This window comes from Dermacentor variabilis, chromosome 3 (genome assembly GCF_050947875.1).
Source record: "Dermacentor variabilis isolate Ectoservices chromosome 3, ASM5094787v1, whole genome shotgun sequence".
Classification (NCBI taxonomy): Eukaryota; Metazoa; Arthropoda; class Arachnida; order Ixodida; family Ixodidae; genus Dermacentor; species Dermacentor variabilis.
The window spans coordinates 153244772-153268315 of NC_134570.1; the positions used below are offsets into that span (position 1 = coordinate 153244772).

Below are 23544 nucleotides of genomic sequence, written 5' to 3' on the forward strand. Positions count from 1 at the left end.
CCCTGAGAAGATAGCTGCCATAGAAGGCCTTGTGCCACCTCACACAAAGAAGGAGTTGCGAAGTCTGTTGGGGCTTTGCGGATATTATCGGGACTATGTCTCAAACTACGCCGACGTGGCTAGCCCGCTTACAGCTTTGACAAGGCGAGGGGTTCCTAATTCAATTCCATGGTCGGAAGAAGCGCAGTGCGCGTTCGAAAGTCTGAAATTAGCTCTCTGTCAGGCTGTCGCCATGAACACTCCTGAGCCTCATCAGCCGTACTGGCTATTCACTGATGCGTCGGCGACGGCGGCCGGTGCCTGTTTAACTCAAATGTCAGCGGACGGAAAAGAAAAGCCGATCGCTTTTGCTAGCCATCGCTTTAACCCGACACAGGCGCGCTGGTCGACTATAGAGAGAGAAGCCTTTGCTATTATTTGGGCACTCAAGAAATTTGACTACTGGCTTTTCGGAGCAGTGGTGAATGTTGTCTCTGACCATAACCCATTGTCATATTTGACAACCAGCACCCCGCAGGGGGCCAAGTTAGCAAGATGGGTGCTTTCACTACAGCGCTACAATGTAACGGTGCGTCACCGGAAAGGAACAAGTAACGCCAACGCTGATGCATTGTCAAGGCTCTCGAATCGTTCATGGGAGCCAACCGAGTAAAGAGCAGAAAAGAAAGGATAGACAGAAACAGCCATGCCAGCTACGACAGGCGTGAATGTTCCCGTTCACCCGAAGGACGTGTGCGTGGGACAGTTCAGCCTTGATGGAACTTTCGGTGGTTGTTGTCGTTTATGTGTGTGAGGGTTATAAGACTGTGTACATACTATGTATATACCCTGTATATGTCACTTTTCTGCTGTTGTGCTGTGCAGCGCGTTGGAAAGTGTTCCTGTACTTACATGAGTATTTCTTTTGCATGCTCACTGCCATGAATGTGTTGAGCCTTCGCCCTTTTCTTTTATCACTGTGCGAAAATTGTTTTTTTTTCGTGGTCTTTTTAGTTCATTTTCCTGTTCCTTACGGGCTCCGCAGCACCCGTGTTGGGCGGCGTATGTCAATTTTCTTTGACGGAACCTTCAGAGCCTAAATTTTACGATACAGCGCCCTTTGGCTCTTGTAGTATAGCTGGGCACATTGTGAGCCCAGTATACTCTTTACGAGGGACGTGTAAGGTCGCTCTGATTGTTCGGGTTCTTAAGTGTCACGAATCGGCCACGTGCTTTGTGCATAGAGAGGGGGTTCACTTGCCCCCGTGTCAGCCGGGCGACAGTTGCTGTGTTATGTGGGGTCACAGGCACCGCGCGGTGTTGGGTGACGCGTCGCGGCAGGTGCCAGGTGGGCGAGTGCCGATTCCGGGAAGTCGGCATTGTGCACACGGTGTTGGCAGTCCGCCGACGGTCACACGAGTCCATACAGACCAGCCTTGAAAGGGACCGCTGTACAAGGTATTGTGAGTGTGGCTCCCGAGTGCCTGACTAATTGGAGGCGCCGCCGAGGTTAAGAAGGGCTTAGCAACTCTGACCCCGTTCCGCATGCAGTGAGCATGGACCTAATCGTCTACGCGTCCGGAACGCAATCGCCAGCCTTGTTGTTGGGTGCGGCTGCCGGTATGGTGTCGAAGGCCAGCTTACAGTGCACGCTGTAGGAATGCGGTGCACACGTAAAGAGTGCATTCGGACGACGGCGTCCTGGAAACACGCACTCGGAGAACTTTGTCTTGTAGACAATAAGTTTGAAGGACAAGGAGGGCCATCAGTCTCCCACGCGGACAAACTTTGAGTACGGCCGCACTACGTGGTATCGATGCCCCTGCTTCCGAGACATTTGCGGCCTAGACGCCGTTGGGATTTGAAACGGTCTAGCGATAACTTGTTCGGGCCTGGCGTGTTTTGCTGAGCCCGTCACTAACTACGAAGAAATGAGAGGGCAACGGAGTTTTGGCGAAGAAGGAAAAGAGCTTTGTTTTCCAATGTTTATTTTTAAGAGTAAGCCCATCCCTGTGGGTTGTGGCTTAACAAACGGTTGACCCTGATTGGCAACTGAACCTGTGGGACGGGCCAACGGCCCTACCGCCTTTTTTTTTCTTTGTATATTTGGGCTATAAAAATCGGGACGACATGCTGTCCCTGAGACTTGGCTGAAATCAGGATTGCTGATAGATCAGTGAGCCTCCGTACTATGTACGTTAAAACGAGTCTGGGCTCTAACAGTCATTGAGACAGTCGAAGAGTGAGACTTTGTTTCTCAATTGTTCAAGTTTGTAATGTATTTGTTTTACCTGCCATGTATGTAGAAAAGTTTACCTATAAATATTTCTTGTACATCTGATCTCATCGCTTCCTGCCTGCGTTTGATCAACAACTGCCGATCATCGTCCGAGAAGCTTCAAGTTCCAACGGTGAAGCGAGGACGGAGAACGAACGAAACTTTACTGCCACAGAACACGGCTTTACTGTGCAAAACCCCGTTTCCGTTTCCTGTTGTACAGCGCCATCTGTGGTCGCATACTTTAGTTCACGACGCCACCGCTACGCTTATTTCCGTTGCGCTGTGGAAGGTTCAGTTCAGGTGTTCTGTGGTTCAATCTCGCGTGCGCGAGCGAGGAACGCGGCTCGATCGGATGCGTGCCCTCTCCAGTGGCGCGCGAGACAGGGGTGTTCGGCAAGGGAGGATGGCCGTTCTTCTTCGGCGGCTGCTACGGTGCCTTGATGTCCTCCTCGTCCGCCGCTCCGTACAGAGTGGAGACTATCGCGGCGTCTACCACGGCGTTGGCCACGCGAATCGCGGACTCCATAGAGGCGCCTTTAGTGGACGCCGTAGGGACGCGTTACCGGCGCTCGCGTGTCTTGAAAACGCTCTGAAACGTGGCTAAAGTGCACATCCGCGCGGGCCTCATCTTCAAAGCGACCTGTGGTGTTTGAAGACTGCACGTAATGCCGGTAGCTTCGCATGCGCTGTGCTTTCGACGTTTCGTACGGTTTGAAGCGACACATGCACAGAGGTCAATTAGCTCACGGCTGCTGCCGCGATTCCTACCTCCAGCGTTTTCATAGACAGTTTCCGCTGTCATCGAGCGATGCGCGTTCATGTTTACGTTTCCACGCGGGACACCATGCTGGGTAATTTAGTTAAAAAGATTGACGGGCTTGTTGGTTTGAATCCATGATGGAATATGTAAGCGCGACTGAAGAAGGTGGTAGAAAGAAACAGAGACAAAAATAGAGCGCTGTTTCCGTGCGTCTGTTTCTTTCTACGACCTCGCTGAGTCACGCTTACACATTCTATCATTGTTAATTTAGTTAGTAAGCGAATGTTTGCAAGTTTATACGGCCGATAAAGCTCTATATTTCGTACAGCTATCTACTAATTTGCTATCGCAATCAGTGCTTCGCCTTTCCGGCGGAACTGCGAATTTTTTGGTCAAGTGACGTAGACCGTACGGGCATCCCGCGAAATCACATGGAAGGTGAATTCTCTGCTGCGTTGCGTTCTTGCGAGTTTTGCGAGCCAGCAAAACCAGCGCAGTACTACGCTGTAACCAACTAATGAAACGCGAAAGCGTGGGCAGCGCGAAATCGAGCGAAAAGGATACATTTTGACCGCCTGCGTCGTTGTCAAGGGTATTTTCAATTAGTTCTTTAAAATGAAATAGAACAGGTCAAGTAGCATTTTATTTCGTCTTATAATTCAATAAAAGGATGTTTTTTGCAACGAATGTTCGAGTGATAGTGACAGAATTTAACTGAGGCGTGCTTTCGTCATCTGGCAAGTACTTGAATGTGCCAGGGGAGTCCCTAACCATGTCCTGCATTTACCTAAATTTCTCTATTATTAGGACTCTGTTCACGATAATCTTGACGCCTTAGAGATTCTCGAGCACTAAGCGATCACTTTAGCTTGACTTAATATCTGCCTTTAGTGTCCCTTTATGTGGCTCATGGGTCGAAAAATCTGTTTTCCCGTGGTGTCGAAAAAAATTCACGAGCCATTCCACTCTGTGAGTGTGGATGAGCAGCGAAGCTGTTTAGCGAACGACACAGAGGTGACACAGAATCTTGAACAAAGGTACGTGCATATTTATTGTCCTGATCTGTGGTCATCGTGACCATATAGGTGCGCACACACATTCGCCTATCACGTCTGTTATTAAATGTACCCGTCACGCGAGACAATGAATGTCTCATACATCCTTAAGCAATGACATATATATATATATATATATATATATATATATATATATATATATATATATATATATATATATACCCCCGTAATTGCTGCCTCCCCATTATGACGAGAGAAGTGAAATTCTACGCTGGGACGATGAGCGCCAACGAGCCAGCTGTGGAAGAAGACGACGGTGAAAGCGCGACCAGTGGCACGAGCGCGATCGCGCGGTTGACGCCGATAATTTGTTAACAATCCTTTTATGAGAAAGTTGTACAAAAGCTTTTTCCAAAAACGTGAGGTGGTGGGCCCGGTAAGGAAAAAAAAGGTGAGCCATTCCACTCTGTGAAGGTGGTTGACCAGCGATGCTGTTTAGCGCACGACGCGGGGTTACACATAATTTTGAACAAAGATACGAACTCATTGTCTTGGTGGGTGGTCGTCGTGACGAAAGGTACGCACGCTCATTTATTGCCTTGATCGGTGGCCAATATTTCACTTACAACTGAAATCATTATCTTTGGATAATGTCAAAACGATGTACGTACGCCCCTGGTTGGTCGGTTGGGCCGGATCGGTGTGGCGTCACAAGGGATATGTCTGAAACACGGAACGCGTAAACAACTCCCTTTTCGGTACCGACTCATTCACATTGAAACCGCCGGCAACGACAACAGGAGTAGTGTCATCGCAGCTAATTCACGCAAAGTGATCCAGTAGCCATGAACCTTACGGGACTATGAATTATTGGATCGTTTGCTTGCTTACGAGAGGAAGAGCCATTACTCATAGGAGTAAGAGCCATTGCTCGTGGGGGTGGGAGCCATTGATGGTGACAGTTTTCGTCATACTGTTCTGTATGTTGTGTGCATGATTAGAAAGAATTTAAGCACTGTTCGCCTGACTTTGCTAAGCGCTTGTAGCCTCTGCCTCATGGTGCTATGAACCATTGATGATGATAGTTTTTGTTCACTGAGAACAAAAATGCACGGAACCCTAGCCATATACAGCTTAACTGTAAAAAAAAAAATTGTTCACTCCTCACCTAGTCGCGCTTCAATCACTGCTCCCATAACCATCCTTGCTGGTATCGGTGACAATTGATTCTAGGTCGCTTTTCACCAGAAGCTTCACGATCCATTTGAATTAACTTTGGTGTTAGTGTTTAAAATAGTGCCTGCGCTCACTTGTATCACCTATCACCGTGGCCAGCCTTAATTCGCACTACATCCGGCTTTTGTGTGTACCACATCCAGTGGCTTTTCCAACTGCATAGTCTCTGGGACCAGCACACATTTCTCCGATAAAAAATTGGTGCGTCCTTCGGCGTGGTCTTGCTCTGACCTCGGCTCCGACTAGACAAAAAAAAATGTTTCGCATTTATACGAGGTTCACTTCCGAAAGTGGTAAAAAGCAAACATAACTGAGCAGAGGATTTTCCCTATGATAAAGCAAATTAAGGGTTAAAATTCGTCATGTGCCATTTAACTACTAATATAGCATCCAGGTTGCTTAAGAAGAGAGCTTGGTACTTATAGGAACAAACATGGCTTTTGGCCGGCTGTTAACACATAACTTAGAATTCTTGCACTGGCAAATCTTCAAACGTTTTTATGTTCTCCTCGTAATTGCATGCGTTTCAGAGGCTTCGCGAAAACGTTAAGAGCAGAAAAATTTTTAAAAATCAGCCAATTGTCTCATAATTCGTAGCATTTGTTGGCTAGGCTCGCACTTTTCTTTCCCTATGTTTAGCCTAGTCGGTGCTTTTGTTTCCCTGTTCGCTCTCGCAAATTTCAAGTTGGCCCAACCCCACATTTAGGTTCACCAACCCCAAATTTCAAGCTTTGCACCCCTAAATTCAGCTTGGTCCATCCCCACATCACCCCCAAATTTAGGTGGGCCCACCCCCATATCACCCCTAAATTTAGGCTGGCTCCACTCCCATATTTAGGTTGGCCCACCCCTAAATTACCCTCAAGTTTAGGTTGACCCGCTCCCAAATTCAAGTTTGCCCACGCCAACACCACGTATATTCCGTAGAGCCCGCTCTGTGTATTCCTACGGGAAACGATTTTTGCGTTACAGACCCGATTTTTGCACGATTTTGCTTCCAATATTTCTGTGGTACTGGTGGCCAAAGAATGCTGCGCATTAATATTAGCCGTATTCACCTTGACATTTACTGTCCGTTCCGCTTAGACCATGTTTATGCATCACGGTGTGCAAGCTTCTCTGCAGGAACGCTAATTATGTGTGTTCACACAAAGACGATACCGCCCCGGCTCCGGCAGAACAGACCGAGCCTGGCGCGGCGGTGCGTTAACACCGGCTTCGTCGTTTTTTGCAGCCCAAACGCGCTGCGCATCTCTGGAAATCTACTAAACTTCCATGCGGGTGCCTCGCATGTGCTGTCGATGCCAGCGCACCGCAACCGTGTCAACGGCGACGGCGCGAACGCTTCTTTTTAACGGCGAAGCTGTTTATGGCAAGGGTTGCGTGCATTTTTCTTCTGCATATGCGGAAAGTGTGGGCCCAAACCCGGAGATAGCGCAATAACGGGCCAAAAGCGACTGAGGTGAAGCAGGCTTCACGCACTCCTCGAACTTGCAAAAAAAGTAAGTTTAATACCTTGTGTCCAAGTAGAACAAGTATAAGATATTAAGCTGATAAGAACAGCTATTACACGTTCACCCGCGTCGGCCATGTCTACGTTCGCACCGCCCTCTCTTTGTCGGCGTTCCAAGCGCCTTGCGTATCCACTTTCCTTGCGCTCTCCCGCGGTGCGCTCCCGTCGAAACGTCACGCGTGCCTGGTTTCATCCGGCTCCTCGGGGCGGAAACCCCGTCGTCGACGCGAACGTATACAAGAAATCACCATAAATGAGCCCGTACCTTTGTTCAAAATGGTGTGTTACCTGCGAGTCGTGTGCTAAACAGCTTCGCTGGTCATCCACATTCACAGAGTGGAATGACTCATGATTTTTGGCTGTCCGTACAATCGCTGCACAAACGTAAATGGGTAAGCCGTATACAAAAAAATATGGGGATTTACGTGCCAATACCAATATCTCATTATAAGGCCATCAGTTAGGGGGGGGGGTGAGGGGGGGGGGAGAAATTTGGACCACCTGGGATTCTTTGACGGACAACTAGATCAAAGTATAAGGATGTTTTCGCATTTCGCATCGATCTAAATGCGGCCGCCGTGGCCGGGATTGGGCCACGGACGCGGACGGCGGGTGGGAAGCAACATACAGCGGTTTCTTAATTGCAGGAACCGTTGAGATGCGCGTTTACAGCTACGTAGTTTCACAAGATGTAGAACTATAAAAGAGAAGTTCATTTATACTTTTAGAGAAACAGGTTACATAGAAACTTGCAACTATTTCATGCTCGTTTCAAAAACTATTCTCTGCGACATGCTGTATTCTAACAATATATCTTAGTCCAGAAACAATACCGCGCTTCGCAGGTTAATTCTCGAGTACATCCGTATTATAAAAACAAAACTGGGGTATTATTAACGCAGCATCAGGAATGTCATGTTGAATGAAGGTACAAGTGACGTAGTGTCATTACGAACTACGGCCCCACAGAAATCCCGCCAATCCATCTTGCATAGCCTTCACTGTTGCTTGACATTAAACTATTTTCTGCGTGGAACTATATCTTCAGAAAATGATAAGAACGCAAAGGGACTGCAATTTTATATAACCATTTCCTCCTATTGAAGTGTTGTTTAGCGTAGTTATAATGTAAGTTTTATGGAGTATTTAAAAATCACCTGTTGCCTATAACATAATTCTCGTCCATGAGCTGGATTGTTCCTGGAGGCAGACATCACTATTAAAAAAATTCACCAATTAACTTCCTAATTACTGAATTTACACCACATATTGCAATTTACGAACTGTATAGCCAGTGAGAGTGTCAGGCGTATCCGCTAGGAATCAATTTCCAGAATGTAACCAGTTTGGAGATTTGCGCCATCAAACTCGCCGCAAGAATGCCCTGTTGGTCCAGTATTTTAACGACACGCTCTTTCGTGCATCCAAGCACAAAAGTAACTGCAACACCCATGTATTTCGTCCCCCACTTTGGGAAATCATATGTCGAAATCGGCGCCATCCTTACATTAAATTCAAGTGGATGCGTTTTGCAAACTCACCGGCTACATTGCGTAAATTCCCATATCTGCAGTAACGTAATTATTTAAATGTTACTCAGTCTAGTTTTATTTAGCTCAATGTATGTTTCGGCTTCTCGCGCTTGCAATGTCCGCCTCTCCGAATAATCCAGCATCCAGCTCAACGACAATAGTTACGCTTTCTGCCACAGGCGATTTTGCAAAAATTCCGACCCGCCGCGGTGGCGCGTGGCTTTGGCGTTGCCGTGTTGAGCCCGGGGGAGCAGGATCGCACTCCGACCACGGCGGCCACATTTCGACGGTGGGCGAAATGCAAAAACGCCCGTGTGCCGCGCGTTGGGTGCACGCTAAAGAACCCCAGGTGGTCAAAATTAATCCGGAGGCCCCCTCTACGGTGTGCCTCATAATGATATCGTGATTTTCAGCACGTAAAACCCCAGAATTCCGTAAAAACTTAAAAATAATCAGCCTGTATATTGAAGTGAAGCGAAGGCGTCGCAATCAAGTTGTGCCTCCTTCCGTATGCCACGTCGCCCTCGCGGCACCAGTTTCTCCACCAATTGCTCCGCCGAGTTTGCTCAAGACGAAGTTTTGCTGTCGCATGTCAAAGTACTGCTTGTTACGCCTTACAAAGCGCCTTTCCATACTTGCTCTCTGCATCGGCTCTGTGTGCCCCGTGCACACCGAATGCACGACTTTAGTAGTACGCGCTGCAAACTTTCGCTCACGCGCACCTATTTAAATTACATGGAAGCGGGGAACTAGCTTTTTTTTCTTGGCAAACACTGCATCAAATTTGAAGAGGTTCCTTAGACTTAAACAAAAAAAGTGAAATTATAGTGACTGTAGGAACCATAATTTTGATGTAGGGCGTGGAGTGTTTTGCGAAGATTGCCCAACATCGCCAAGTTTCAAGCTATATAGAAGCGCGAGGTTTAAAAATCCGTAAGTCTGCAACCCCCCCCCCCACCCCAAAGAAAAATACAGTAATTTCAGTCCTGTAAATTACGTCGATTAGACAATATAAAGCGGACAAATTGCATATATGAATTTACAGCTTGCGTAAATTCGTTACACTGTTTGCAAGAGTTTTGCAAAAGTCATACTCACGTGTTGGTATATTTCAGAGTGGTGTACATTATATCAATTTTGTTCGCTTTAGCTCTTTTATTTGACGCAGTTTACACAAATGTGATGTAGTTTTTCATTGCTTAGTTGGTAGTTGTAAACTTCTTAGTTACCTTCTTTGCAATTTAGCGATTTCCAACAACGTTTCCTATCTTTTAAGTTTGACGGTTTCATTAAAAGATTCGCTTGGTAAAATTACTACACTTTAGTTTTTTTCTTTGACGTGTAACAAACCTTATCAAATTCTGTGCTATAGTGGTTGCCCAAAGAAGCAATTTCTCAGTCCCTGTGTATTTGGATAGGTGCGCCCGAGCTAAAGCTTCCTCTGCACTAAGGGTCGCGATTTTCAGTAGTCACAGCCGTATGCATGCCCGCAGACAACGAACACGATATAGGAATAGAAATTAACTTCGGGGCACATACTGTAATTTATGAAGTGGAGTTGGTCACTTCACAAGGTTAGAATGAGTTTTAAGCAAAAAATATTGAAACGAAAGAAATACCGGTTTGCTTTGGGTGCAAGTTCAGCCCGTTCCAATTTAGTTTCGGTTCAGTTCCCGTTGGGCAAATAAAGATTACAACGGTTCGCGAACCGGTTCGGTGCAGTGCACTTTGTACTCCGACACGGCGACAATACTATCGAGTTGTTCGCATATAGCATGCACAAATTTCGCCAGGCGGCAGAAATAGATGGCCTGGCACATAGAACACAGCAATTGTCATTGTCATCATGTAGCAATTGTAATTTTTTTGCAGATAATACCAACCAATGAAGGTTAATGTTATACAGCTACAGCAGGCGTAGACGTAAAGACAGCAATCTAAAGTGGCGTCGCTGTATACAGTGCGTCCATCCCTGCCGAAGCGTCCATCCTCGCGCTCCCTCATCTTTTCGTTTGCTTTTTTCGGCGACCGCACTGAGTATACGTGTAAAACCGTAGATAATTGTCTTCCAAGAAGTATAGGGACCCCGATTTCGGTATCTGTAAGCGTAATCTCCAACAGTCCCAACCGAATTATCGCAAGGTTATCACAAGGGCACACCACCAAACAAAGCGTGGCGGTGCGTCGACTTGGTTTTGTCGATTTTGCAGCCCGCCGCACTGCGCGCCTCTGCCGACCTTTCTAGTCGCGTACGCGCTGGCCGCGGATTTGCCGTAGATGTCAGTATGCAACACGACGACATCGGCGGCGGAGGCGCGAACGTGCCTCGTGTGTTCGTATATCTGCTATCGCAATGAAACGCATAGCATGTCGCGACACCGCCTTACTTCTTTCCGAGAGCGACTATAGAGGCATTTGATCACGACCGTACTCTACTTCAATGGGTTGTCACTGTTCCCCTTGTCCATAGTTACATTAATTGTTAATAAAGGGAAAAATCACAGTTACATTGTATACGTATTCTTTTTTGGCAGCTACCACCACCGCCACCCGGCAGGAACTGTGGCCGACATCCTCAATGGGACGACGCTGCGCGGCCTCTCAGACAGCATTCAGCAGCTGTGGTCAGTGCTGAGGCGTAACGGTCTGCGCAAGTCGCTGTGGATCACGGAGGCCGCGTCAGCCGCCGGCGACGGACTGCTCGCCATCTCGGACACGTACGCATCGTCGCTCGTGTAAGCCTGCTTGCCTTCCTATGTATGCTATACCCTGGGTGAACATACAGCCCTGCATGCTACCCTGGCAAGTACAACCCTGTACAATATAACGAGTACATACTAGTGCAGGCGCACCAGCCAATTACGCGCACTGTTTCAGCAACGACACGATCGGTTGCCAGCAAACTACTTTCAATATGAACATCTCTGGAGAACTATGTTTTTGGAGCGCACAGGCACAGATGCGCTGGACAGAGCGGTTATTTATTGCAATAGCGTATACATGGACACTCCAGGCGCATTTTTTTGCCGTCGGTGTCGCTGTTGCCGTGATGTTCTGTGCAAAGCCCAAGAGCGATAACACCGTCCCCGCTCACCGTATGCTGTATTTGAGTGAAAGCGCGCGAAGGCAGCCGACGATCGCGGCTTAATCTGAGGCGCAGAAGGGAGGAAAGCTGAGAGAAAATGAACCATCTTCAGTCGCGCAAAAGGCTGTGGGGGGATGAGCGGCGGCATTGTTATGCGGCAGCAACTTTGTATTTCGCCGCCACGCGCAAAGGGAACCGATGATCGCGGCTCAATTTCGCGCGCGCGACGGAGGAAAGTAGGGAGGCAGTTCGGGAAGGATGGAGGCGGCGTTCTACTCCGGTAGCAACTGCGTACTTTGCTCGGCCGCGCACGGACGCACGCGCCCTATCTTGAAAGCGATTTGCAGACGCCTCGTAACTTTGTGCGAGCTGTGTTCTCGCCACTCAGTTTGCGTTGAAGCTATAGACAGCATGAAGTTCTTCGCTCGCTACTGCTGCCGTGCTTCCTCAAGCCCACGTTCTGACGGTGAGTGTCCACGGTTATCGAGTGGGATGTGTTGATGTTTGCGTGTGCGCGCTGACACCATGCTTGTTAACTTAGTAATCGAATGTTTGCAAGTTTATATGGCTGATAAATATATTATCCTTACTTCGTATAGATGTCTGATAATTTGCTATCCCAACCGATGCTTCAACTTTCCGGCGAAACTGCGGCTTTTTTCGGTATAACATTTACTGAATTTTCAGCTTGTCAATGAGTACATCTTAGCCGACAATTTCGAGGGTTTATCGCCGTACATGCCATCGTGGGAAATATTTTTGAGTAGATTCGGCGAAGAAGTATAGCGGTATTTGTGCGATTGCCATACGGGGTATCAGATTTGAAGGCGACAAGATTAGCGTAGGCAAACGGACCGTTTTTTGCGTAGTGTACTGTAATGTGAAATACAACCAGGACAAGCAGCGAACAAACGTCGTTCTTTGTCGAAAGCTGTGTAAGTCGGCGATTGACACTTTGCAGACGGCGCAGGAACTCGCCGCTAAATGACGGCGTAAGTCGTTGATAGGCCAATACCAGAAGTACCGGCTTAGGCTGGCATGAGCAAGACGTCCTGAGGCCCGAGAATCTCTATATATAGCTTGACTATCGTAAGGCAACGAGGAAAACGTTCCTACCGATATTGCTTTTCTTTCGCTGGCAAGTTCACGTTTGCTGAGTATTGTAGCTAGTGAATGACTACTAAAAATTGTGATGAAATCGCCAGCTGTGCTGCCACTGAGAAAAAAATTATCCGATGGAGTTATCCCTTTTCATGGAGTAATACGATTAATCTCACGAGTAATACGTGTATCACGCGTTGGTGGTATTACTGTATTACTACTGCCCATATAGCGTTGACACTACAACGTGACAATACAATAACAAGAAGTAAGTTATTTAATTATCGAATTACTTGCAACGAGTTGAACGCAACTCTTATTGTGGGGCGGCTTGGCGCCTCTGTAGAGCTGTTTCTATCGACACTGGGTCACAACCTAAGAATCAAGCTCAAGCACCGGCCACAACACCGCACTGCAATTGCTCCTTGTGCCTCCGTACCCCAAAACATAAATCATGGGGGCATCTACATTGAAAGATGTTCGCCTCCGCCATGACGTGACGGAAACCATCGAAAGTAATTGGCAGGCACACATATCAAATTTTTCTCGAATTTGGCAGCGCTCCATTTGCATACGCATTCTTCGGCTATCACCTACTATGGATGCAGTTAGCGACGGTGACGATGACAACCCATCTTTCATCGTCATAATCATCATCATCGTCAGCCTGGTTACACCCACTGCAGAGCAAAGGCCTTTCCCATACTTCTCCAACGACCCCGGTCATGTGTTAATTGTGGCCATGCCGTCCCTGCAACCTTCTTAATCTCATCCGCCCACCTAACTTTCTTCCGCCCCTTGCTACGCTTCCCTTATCTTGGAATCCAGTCCGTAACCCTTAATGACCATCGGTTATCTTCCCTCCTCATTACACGTTCTGCCCATGCCCCATTTCTTTTTCTTGATTTCAACTAAGATGTCATTAACTCGCGTTTGTTCCCTCACCCAATCCGCTCTTTTCTTATCCCTTAACGTTACACCCATCATTCTTCTTTCCATAGCTCGTTGCGTCGTCCTCAATTTAAGTAGAACCCTTTTCGTAAGCCTCCAGGTTTCTGCCCCGTACGTGAGTACTGGTAAGATACAGCTGTTACACACTTTTCTCTTAAGGGATAATGGAAACCTGCTGTTCATGATTTGAGAATGCCTGCCAAACGCACCCCAGCCCATTCTTATTCTTCTGATTATTTCAGTCTCATGATCCGGATCCGCGGCCACTACTTGTCCTAAGTAGATGTATTCCCTTACCACTTCCAGTGCCTCGCTACCTATCGTAAACTGCTGTTCTCTTCCGAGACTGTTAAACATTACCTTAGTTTTCTCCAGATTAATTTTTAGACCCACCCTTCTGCGTTAGCTCTCCAGGTCAGTGAGCATGCACTGCAATGGGTCCCCTGAGTTAGTAAGCAAGACAATATCATCAGGAAATCGCAAGTTACCAAGGTATTCTCCATTAATTCCTATCCCCAATTCTTCCCAATCCAGGTCTCTCAATACCTCCTGTAAACACGCTGTGAATAACGTTGGATCGATCGTATCTCCCTGCCTGACGCCTTTCTTTATTGGGATTTTGTTGCTTTCTTTATGGAGGACTATGGTGGCTATGGATCCGCTATAGATATCTTTCAGTATTTTTACTTACGGCTCGTCTACACCCCGATTCCGTAATGCCTCCATGACTGCTGAGGTTTCGACAGAATCAAACGCTTTCTCGTAATCAATGAAAGCTATATATAAGGGTTGGTTATATTCCGCCCATTTCTCTATCACCTGATTGATAGTGTGAATATGGTCTATTGTTGAGTAGCCTTTACAGAATCCTGCCTGGTCCGTTGCTTGACAGAAGTCTAAGGTGTTCCTGATTCCATTTGCGATGACCTTAGTAAATAGTTTGCAGGCAACGGACAGTAAGCTGATCGGTCTATAATTTTTCAAGTCTTTGGCGTTCCCTTTCTTATGAATTAGGTTTATGTTAGCGTTCTTCCAAGATTCCGGTACGCTCGAGGTCATGAGGCATTGCGTATACAGGGTGGCCAGTTTCTCTAGAACAATCTGCCCACCACCCTTCAACAAATCTGCTGTTACCTGATCCTCCCCAGCTGCCTTCCCCCTTTGCATAGCTCCCAAGGCTTTCTTTACTTCTTCCGGCGTTACCTGTGGGATTTCGAATTTCTCTACTCTATTCGCTCTTCCATTATCGTCGTGGGTACTGTATAAATCTCTATAGAACTCCTGAGCCACTCGAACTATCTCATCCATATTAGTAATGGTATTGCCGGCTTTGTTTCTTAACGCATGCACCTGATTCCTGCCTATTCCTAGTTTCTTCTTTACTGCTTTTAGGCTTCCTCCGTTCCTGAGAGCATGTTCAATTTTATCCATATTACGCTTCCTTATGTCAGCTGTCTTACTATTATTAATTTCGAAAGTTCTGCCAGTTATATTCTAGCTGTAGGGTTAGAGGCTTTCATACATTGGCGTTTCTTGATCAGATTTTTCATCTCCTGCGATAGCTTACTGGTATCCTGTCTAACGGAGTTACCACCGACTTGTATTGCACACTCCTTAATGATGCCCATAAGATTGTCGTTCATTGCTTCAACACTGAGGTCCTCTTTCTGAGTTAAAGCCGAATACCGGTTCTGTAGCTTGATCTTGAATTCCTCTATTTTCCATCTTACCGCTAACTCACTGATCGGCTTCTTATGTACCAGTTTCTTCCGTTCCCTCCTCAGATCTAGGCTAATCCGAGTTCCTACCATCCTATGGTCACTGCAGCGCACCTTGCCGAGCACGTCCACATCTTGTATGATGCCAGGATTAGCGCAGAGTATAAGGTCTATTTCATTTGTAGTCTCGCCATTCGGGCTCCTCCACGTCCACTTTCGCCTATCCCGCTTGCGGAAGAAGGTATTCATTATCCGCATATTATTCTGTTCCGCAAAGTCTACTAATAGCTCTCCCTTGCTATTCCTAGTGCCTATGCCAATTCCCCCACTGACTTGTCCCCAGCCTGCTTCTTGCCTACCCTTGGCATTGAAGTCCCCCATCAGTATAGTGTATTTTGTTTTGATTTCACCCATTGCCGATTCCACTTCTTCATAGAAGCTTTCAACTTCCTGGTCATCATGAAAGGATTTAGGTGCGTAGACCTGTACGACCTTCATTTTGTACCTCTTATTAAGTTTCCCAACAAAGCCTGTCACCCTCTCCTTAATGCTATAGAATTCCTGTATGTTACAAGCTATGTTCTTATTAATCAGGAATCCGACTCCTAGTTCTCGTCTCTCCGCTAAGCCCCGGTAGCACAGGACGTGCTCGCGTGTTAGCACTGTATATGCTTTTTTTTTTGTCTTTCTAACTTCACTGAGCCCTATTATATCCCATTTACTGCCCTCTAATTCCTCCAATAGCACTGCTAGACTCGCCTCACCAGATAACGTTGTAGCGTTAAACGTTGCTAGGTTCACATTCCAATGGCGGCCTGTCCGGATCCAGGGATTCTTACCCACCTTTATTGGTTCATAAGTTTCCTTCTTATGGTTGATATTGTTTTGTGAATTATTTGACTACGTAATTTACCCATTTAGCCCTTTGGTCACTCGAATGGCAGGAACAGTTTGGTGATATGCCCCAGCGTGATCTTACTTTTCAATGCAGTATGTCAGACGCCTAAAGCTTTGCGATCTTATGCCTCTGTACCCTAAAGATTGTTCCCGGTAAAGCTACGCAGTATTTCATTTTCGGAATGTGCAACATGTAGAGCCTGCATGTTTGTACTATATAGTGCAGGCGTACTGCATCTTGACATGACGTTTGCTCGGTTCTGTCGTTCAAAAATGTTACCAGCTTCAATAAAAGTTCGGTGTTTCCAAATGTTTCTAAAGAGCCCAATTTTTTATATTTTTTTGCTTAGTTAATTTCGCGCACCTTGATTTCGCGCATCGCCGTGGCTTTCAGTGTCAGAAAAAATTATCGCAGTTTCGCCATAAGGACGAAGCATTGAATGCGATAGCGACATGTTAGAATATTACACAAAGTGCAAGACTCGAACCTGTAGTGGCAGTATCAATTGAAGTCAACGTAAGCTAAGTAAAATCGAGCAGAGTTGCTAGACATCCTCTGTTTGAATCCTGCGATCGCACAATTTCATTTGTTTATTAATTAACATAACGTCTTTCTTAGCGAATTTACCACCGCTTTTCCGCGTCAGGTATTTTTCGAAGCTCTTTCCTGGGCCGATCCCACAGGTAGCGCACAGCCGCGACAATAAAATTACATCATTTTCAGGTTTGAGTTCTGTTAGTTTTTCGTACTTTTAGTATTTACGTCTGAGAAGTTTTAAGATGAAAGGCACGAGCTGTCGGTGTTTTCTTTCACGACATTTGTTTGTGGGCTGCCATTTTCAAACTTCCGAGGAACCATTTTGACAAGAGTGCGAAACCTGGTACGATCAACTTTAGTGATAGAATGGTGCGGCAATATATGCCCCTTGTACTGCCCGTCGTATAGCATGGCGTGACATAGGGCGTACACATACACCTAGACATACACGAAACCTCAGGGCGACGGCGAAATTTCGCTTGGAGCGTCCACGCGACTGCTATCGCAATGAAACTGAAACGCGACCCGCGTCGCAGCTGGCTGGACACGCTGGGCACGGCCGCCAGGCAGGGCGTGTCGGTGGTGTTCCGCCAGGACCTGGTGCAGGGCAACAACCGGCTGCTGGCCGACGACGAGTTCCGGCCGCTGCCCGACTACTGGATCAGCCTGGTCCACAAGCGGCTCGTCGGCGCCCGCGCGCTCCAGCTGCGCACCCAGCCCAGGGACGACGCGGTGCGCCTGTACGCCCACTGCCTCCGGGACGGGGCCATCAAGGTGCGCGAGCGCCACTGTGCTGACGGCATTTTGCTTTCATTTAAAAAAAAGAGGAGGTTGCCGAAAAAACCCGTTTTATGAGCAAATTGACACAAACTCGATGGCGGCCCCGTTCGCTGTGCAGCAGAGGGTGAACACTTCGTGGAATACATTGTAAGCATCGTAAAATGAGTATTTAGAAAACTTCATGGGTAGGAGACGGTTGAATTTCACAGCCCGAGTCCCCTCGCATTACGAAGAGACTGGCGTTTCTCAGCGGTGTAATGCTCCTCCGTGTAGTTGTCTTAGACTTCGCTATCACTAATACTGCTTTGCCTTTCCGGCAAAACTGCAGCCTATTTCTTTTTACGCCGATTGCAATATAAGCGCTGCTGCGCATGCCTGATATTGAATCTGGTTTCGAGTGAGTCCAGCGTGGCCTCGTTTTGGTTACTGAGTGAATTATATATATTTATGACCTCCGCATCCAAGTGACCTTGTTTACATCCCTAATAAATGTTGTAAATTATTAGATTTTTTTCCCCACTAGGCGTGAATATTGCCTACTGGAAACGGAAGCAATATTGAGACACACATCATTCACGTGCATTTCACACGACCTTGATAAAAGACTCTGCCGAAGGGGTCACCGCAGACTGTAATGACTCCTTCGGCAGTCTTTTATCAGGGGCATGTGAAATCAACGGCATGTGACCTCTGCAGTGAATTTAGTCATGCAGACTGCAGTTTCTTTTTTCAGGGTAAAAAAAAAAGAACGCAAGTGAATTTGAATGGAGGTAAACATACAGCAACATATTAGTTCTCTAGGCATAGGCTATCGATACCATTAGAAATAATTGTTAGTTAGCTACTTCCGTCTATTTAAGTATATATTGGACTTTGTCCTTTGTATATATTGAAAAATATTGTGTCTGTACAAGGTGTTCACAGTGGAAATTTAAAAAGAAATGTGGAAATGAAAAAAGCACGGATGAGGTAGCCGCCGCCGGTGCTTCTACTGCGCTTGTCCTCCTATGTCGATATTTGCAGAAATAAAGGGAAATTGTGAATTCAACTCCGTCTTCATCGGCGCCAACAATGATGCAGTAAGCTTGTAGGCACAATAAACCTTTAAGTGAATAGCTAGAGGCAACTCAAAAGAAACCTCAAATGATGTGGGTAACAGAGCTCTGGTAATGACACTTCAGGGGGGAGAGTAGGCTTCGCCATTCTCGGAAGCCTCGCCGCCAAGTGCTGTAGCAGATGACGCTCGACCGTTCGTAAAGCTTCGGAGGGGGCTCGAGCCCCGGAACAACGCCCTCCCTCTAGCCGTCGCGTGTGCGTACGGGTGCTAGAGTTTCGTGCCAGCACCCGGGACCGCTTCCGCTGCAGGGTCACCGGGGCGCGGTGATCGTGTTCGGCCTGAACCTGTCCAACGAGACGGCCGTGCTGACGCCCAAGGATCCCGAGCTGCAGGCGAGTCACGTGATGGCCTACGCGGTGGGTCCCGACCCCGCCGGGAACCTGGTGGCGGAGGACGTGCTGCTCAACGGTCGCCCACTGGTGCTCAGCGAGTCTCTACGCTTCCCAGACATCGTGCCGGCCGTCCTCCACCCGCGGCAGTCCATGGCCATCGGCGCCTACTCGATGGCCTTCTTCGTGTTCGCCGACTACAAGGCGCCCGCCTGCACCGGGACCTTCTGACCACGCCGTCGCGCCGTTCTGCAGGAAGCTCGCACAATGTGGTGAGGTTGCTTTTTTTTTATAGCTCCAGCAGTTGTGGGTGCTTTTGCCGCTCGACTCATTTGTAGGTGTATCCGCCCGCAAGCACCATCACAAAAATAGCTACCTCAAGCAACCGCTGTAATCATTACGGGTACCAGCAGTAAGATTTTTTTCAAATGAAGCGGGATGTATATTTGGTGTAGTTTGTAGGGGCGGGGGGGGGGAGGGTCGCAGGTATTATCAGGAGTGCTAAGGGGCTCGAAAACATCCGTATGTCTTCAAACATTTCGCAGGTGTTTCTTCAACACTCTAGGTATTCACGAGACACTAAACATTGCGACAAAGAATAGCAGTGAAAGGGTATTTTTTTTACAATATCGCTATTACCGCGAAACTATATTCTGCGTTTTAAGAAACAAAGTAACCATAAAGAGCATCAGCAGACCACTCCGAAGTGCTCATCTCCTAAAACTCTTTCAAGGTAAGCGTACTTACCTGTCCATCTTGTAAATAAACGATGTACTATACAGTGAGCTTAGAGGGCATACTGGCTTAACTTCATGCATTGTTTGATGCCAAGTTGAAGGAAAATGAAGGCCCACAGAAGCAGAACCTCAGTACTGAGCTACACTTAAGGCTTCTGTAGCAGCAGCTGCAACAAACGACTTTATTGTGGTCCTGAGGAGCTAAGCGGGGGCCTGCAGGTACCTACCCAGCCGTTGGCTAGTCCCATGTCGGAACAGAGATGCCTCTCCGTTCGTTTACGGGCCCTCTGGACAGCCAGGAGCTGGACGTCTTGTTTCGGGTCTGTGAAGGCCTTCGTCCAGTCTTCTCGGTTAAAATCCTGTATCACAGGGCACTGCCAGAGCATGTGATTTAATGAGCTAAAGTCAGTGCCACAATCTGGGCAGAGTGGAACAATGTCCGGGTGGAGCATGTTCAAAAAGCCCCTAGAGGGGTAGGAACCCGTCTGGAGCATGCGCAGCGTGCTAGCTTGTGGCCTGTTGAGCCTATGATGGGGGAAAGAAAAACTCTGCCTATTCCCTCTGTAATGAGAGGTGATTTCATGAAAAGTAACTAGTGGATCACTGTGGACGAGCTCTCCCGAACACACCCGAGACACCATCCCGTCGCGGCATACGAAACCTCGCGCACGGTTGTGGGCTATCTCATTGGGGTTAAGGTGACCCGGTAATACGTCTGGTCCCATGTGAGCTGGGAACCAGACTATGTGGTGAACAATGTCAGAGGGGTGTTTGCCGTTTAGAATTCTGGCTGCTTCTTTGGCTATCAATCCCGATGCGAACGCTCTAACGGCTGCTCGGGAGTCCGTGTACACCATAGTGCGTTTTGAGTCCAATAATGCGAGAGCTATATCAGCCTATTCCGCCACATCGACCGAGGAGGTTTTCAGCGAGGCTGCCAAGAGGAGTTCTCCCCTGTCATTGACTATGGCTACGGAGAACTTGTTGGCACTGGCGTGTCGCGCCACGTCAACAAAGGTCTCCGTTCCGGATATGTTCTTTAAGAAAGTTCTAGGCCTCGCTAACCTTCGACCTTTATTGTGATGGTGGTGCACATTTCTTGGAAAAGGGTCTACAATAAAGAAGTTCCTTGTTTGAATATAAAGTTACGTGGTATTTTCCTGATTGAAGCTAGGACGGAGGCCTACCGCATCCAGAAGTCTTCTGCCTGCTTTGGAGTTTGTTAATCTAATAATTTGTGCTGATCTTTGTGCTTCTATTAATTACGAAGTTGTGTTGTGTACTCCCAATGTCATGAGTTTCTCTGTGCTAGCCGTGATTGGCACGCCGATCACCCTTTTGATACTTTTGCGCATAAGGGTGTCTAAGTCATCCAGTTCCGTTTTCGTTGAGGGCCGCGACTATGTAAATGACATGGCTGATGAGGAAAGCATGGTGAGCCCTATGGAGTATATCCTCGCCTATGCCGCCTTTCTCGTTGGACACTCTCATAATTAATCTAATAATGTTCTCAGTTTTCGTGGTGAGTTGGGCTATAGTCTTAGCGTTGCATCCCTTTGAGTTTATTGAAAGCCCTATCATTATGATAAAGTACACTCTCGGGATGGTGTGCCCATCTCTGGTACGAACGCTAATGGGCACCTGATCGAGTGGCGGGAGTCCCCTAGCACCTCGTCTAGCCTGTCTGTACAGCAGGAGTTCCGACTTTCTAGGCGAGAGTGCCAGTCCCGTATCTTCCAAAAAAGACTCTGTAACGTCCAGAGCCTCCTGTAGCATTTGTTCGACTGTAGCCTTCGAACCTCCAGGACATCAGATTGTAATATCGTCAGCATATAATGCATGACCTACGTAAGGAATTGCTGCAAGGCTTTCCGACAACTTGCGCATTGCTATATTAAACAAAAGGGGTGAGATAACTGCCCCTTGGGGAGTACCCCTTTTTCCGAGTGTGAAATATTCCGAAACTGATTGCCTCAACTTTATGGCCGCCGTCCTGCTCTCGAGGAAGGATGCAACGAAGGAGAAGAATTTAACTCCTAAGTTCAAGGCCGATATCTCCTGAAGGATATAGTCATGTGCAATTGTATCTAATGCCTTGGATAGATCCAGTGCGAGGACCCCTTTTACATCTTTGCTTTGAGAGTCGATTATCTGTGTTTTGAGCAGGAGCATGCCATCCTGCGTTGAACGCAAGGGCCTGAAACCAACCATGTTATACGGGAATAGTTCGTTGCACTCGATATGTCTCGATATCCTGTTATGCACTGCATATTCCGCTACTTTGCTAATGCAAGGAGTAAGGAAGATAGGACGGAGGTTCTCCAAGCTGGGTGATTTACCTGGCTTGGAGACTAGGACCACTGTGGTCTTCTTCCAACTCTCCGGTACAACGCCCTCCTCCCATACCTCATTTATATCCTTCACTAAAGCTTGAATTGCTTTGTCGTCCAAATTTCTTAAGAGCCGGTTTGTAACTTCGCCGGGGCCTGGGGCAGACCTTCCGTTTAAATTGTGCAGCACTTCCCTGATCTCAGCTTCCGAGAAGGGCACGTCCAGATCTCGGGCAGGCGCGCCCTCATACTGAGGGAGGGGAGAACCTGGGCTTTGGCCAATTGGAAGGTATTTGTTCGCTAGTTTCCGAAATATGGAGGCCTCTGAGATGCCTTCCATTTTTCCTTATTAATTAAGCAGTCTATGACTAGTCTCTGATTACATTTGGATTGTCCATCGTCTAAGAGATGTTTGAAGAGGGTCCATCTGCCTCCTTTGCGCATTTTTCCATCCGCTGCCGAGCAGGCGTCTCTCCATTGCTGTTTATTAAGTTCGGAGCAATGCTCGTCAATGAGGTTATTGAACCCGATAAATTTACCTTCTCACTAAGTGTTTCTTGCAAGAGCAGGACGTGCGGCATTATCGCTTGTGCTCTGATGAGCTGCAATGGAGCAGCCTTGCGCCTTAAGAAGCTGGCGCAATTCCACTGCTAGATAACTAGGTTTCCGGTTTGTCCGCCATTTTGATCTCTATTGAACTAACAGAGCCTGCAGGGAACTCGTGTTATCGGGATCCTGCTGTGCTTTCTTAGCTTTTGCAATGGTGCCAGTGGTGATGCATTTGACTTTGCTGGAGTCTATCACTTTCATTTTAGACTAGAGGATGCCAACTCTACGTGTTAGGTGGGAGATGTTACTGTCCATATGCTCGACAGTGCTAGGTTGAATGGCTAAGGCCTCTCTCATCTGCGTGAGCAATTCTTCAATTACCTTCAAAGACGCGAGTATGTTTGGCTCTGGCTTAGGGTCCTGAGCGGGGGACTCGTCAATTTGAATGGGCTCTCTTTCCGTAGTCGCGGGGGGGGGGGGATAGCTTTGCGCTTATTCGACCCTTCTGCTTGAACTGGGATGGGTAAGGCTACTTCGCGGGGTTCACGCGAGTTACGGAAGAGCTCGAACTCAGACCGCAGCGTTCGTAGTGCCTCTTTTAGCTCTGCATTTTCCTTCTTAAGCATTAAAATTTCAGATTGCTCTCTTTTATGCTCCGGCGTAATGCCCTGTGTTAGCGTTTTGCCGCTTGGGATGTTCATCCTGGCCTTGTCCGCCCAGGACATTGGTTCCTGGATTCGGACCCTGGAACCCGATCGTCCTCTCGAACGGGAGCGTCTGCTGCTATTGTCGCGCCCTCTGGAGCGAGAGCAAGATCTGCTGCCGGGGCCACCTCTGGATCGGGAGCGTCCTCTCGATGTCGATATGTTGCGGCGGGGGGAGAAGAAGGGTTTCTCTCCCGCCATTGCTTATCCGTCGCTAGCTGTGTCGAAGCCACGCGGTCCTGCCGCCAGCTGCGCGTGCTGTGCGCGCCTGCGGCGCCGCCGTCTTTGGCGCACGATGTATGATACCTGGAAGCGCTGTTTGCTCTTGCGGTCCGCCGTCTGGTGTGCCCCACCACAGATGGTGCACTTGGGATCACATTGATGGTGTTAT

The 23544-nt window shown here is 47.7% G+C and overlaps 1 protein-coding gene and 1 pseudogene across 1 annotated transcript in view; one reads left to right on the forward strand and one right to left on the reverse strand.

Annotated features, from left to right (window-relative positions):
• The window catches only part of LOC142574817 (heparanase-like), a 56855-nt gene extending 37791 nt beyond the window's left edge, over positions 1-19064 (forward strand). The window contains exons 6-8 of the mRNA XM_075683825.1: positions 10852-11052; positions 17144-17381; positions 18753-19064. Of these exons, the coding sequence (XP_075539940.1) occupies positions 10852-11052; positions 17144-17381; positions 18753-19064 (751 nt within the window). The remainder of the gene's footprint in view (positions 1-10851; positions 11053-17143; positions 17382-18752) is intronic.
• Positions 6683-6863, reverse strand: LOC142576807 (U2 spliceosomal RNA; annotated as a pseudogene).
• Positions 19065-23544: the final 4480 nt, after the last annotated feature.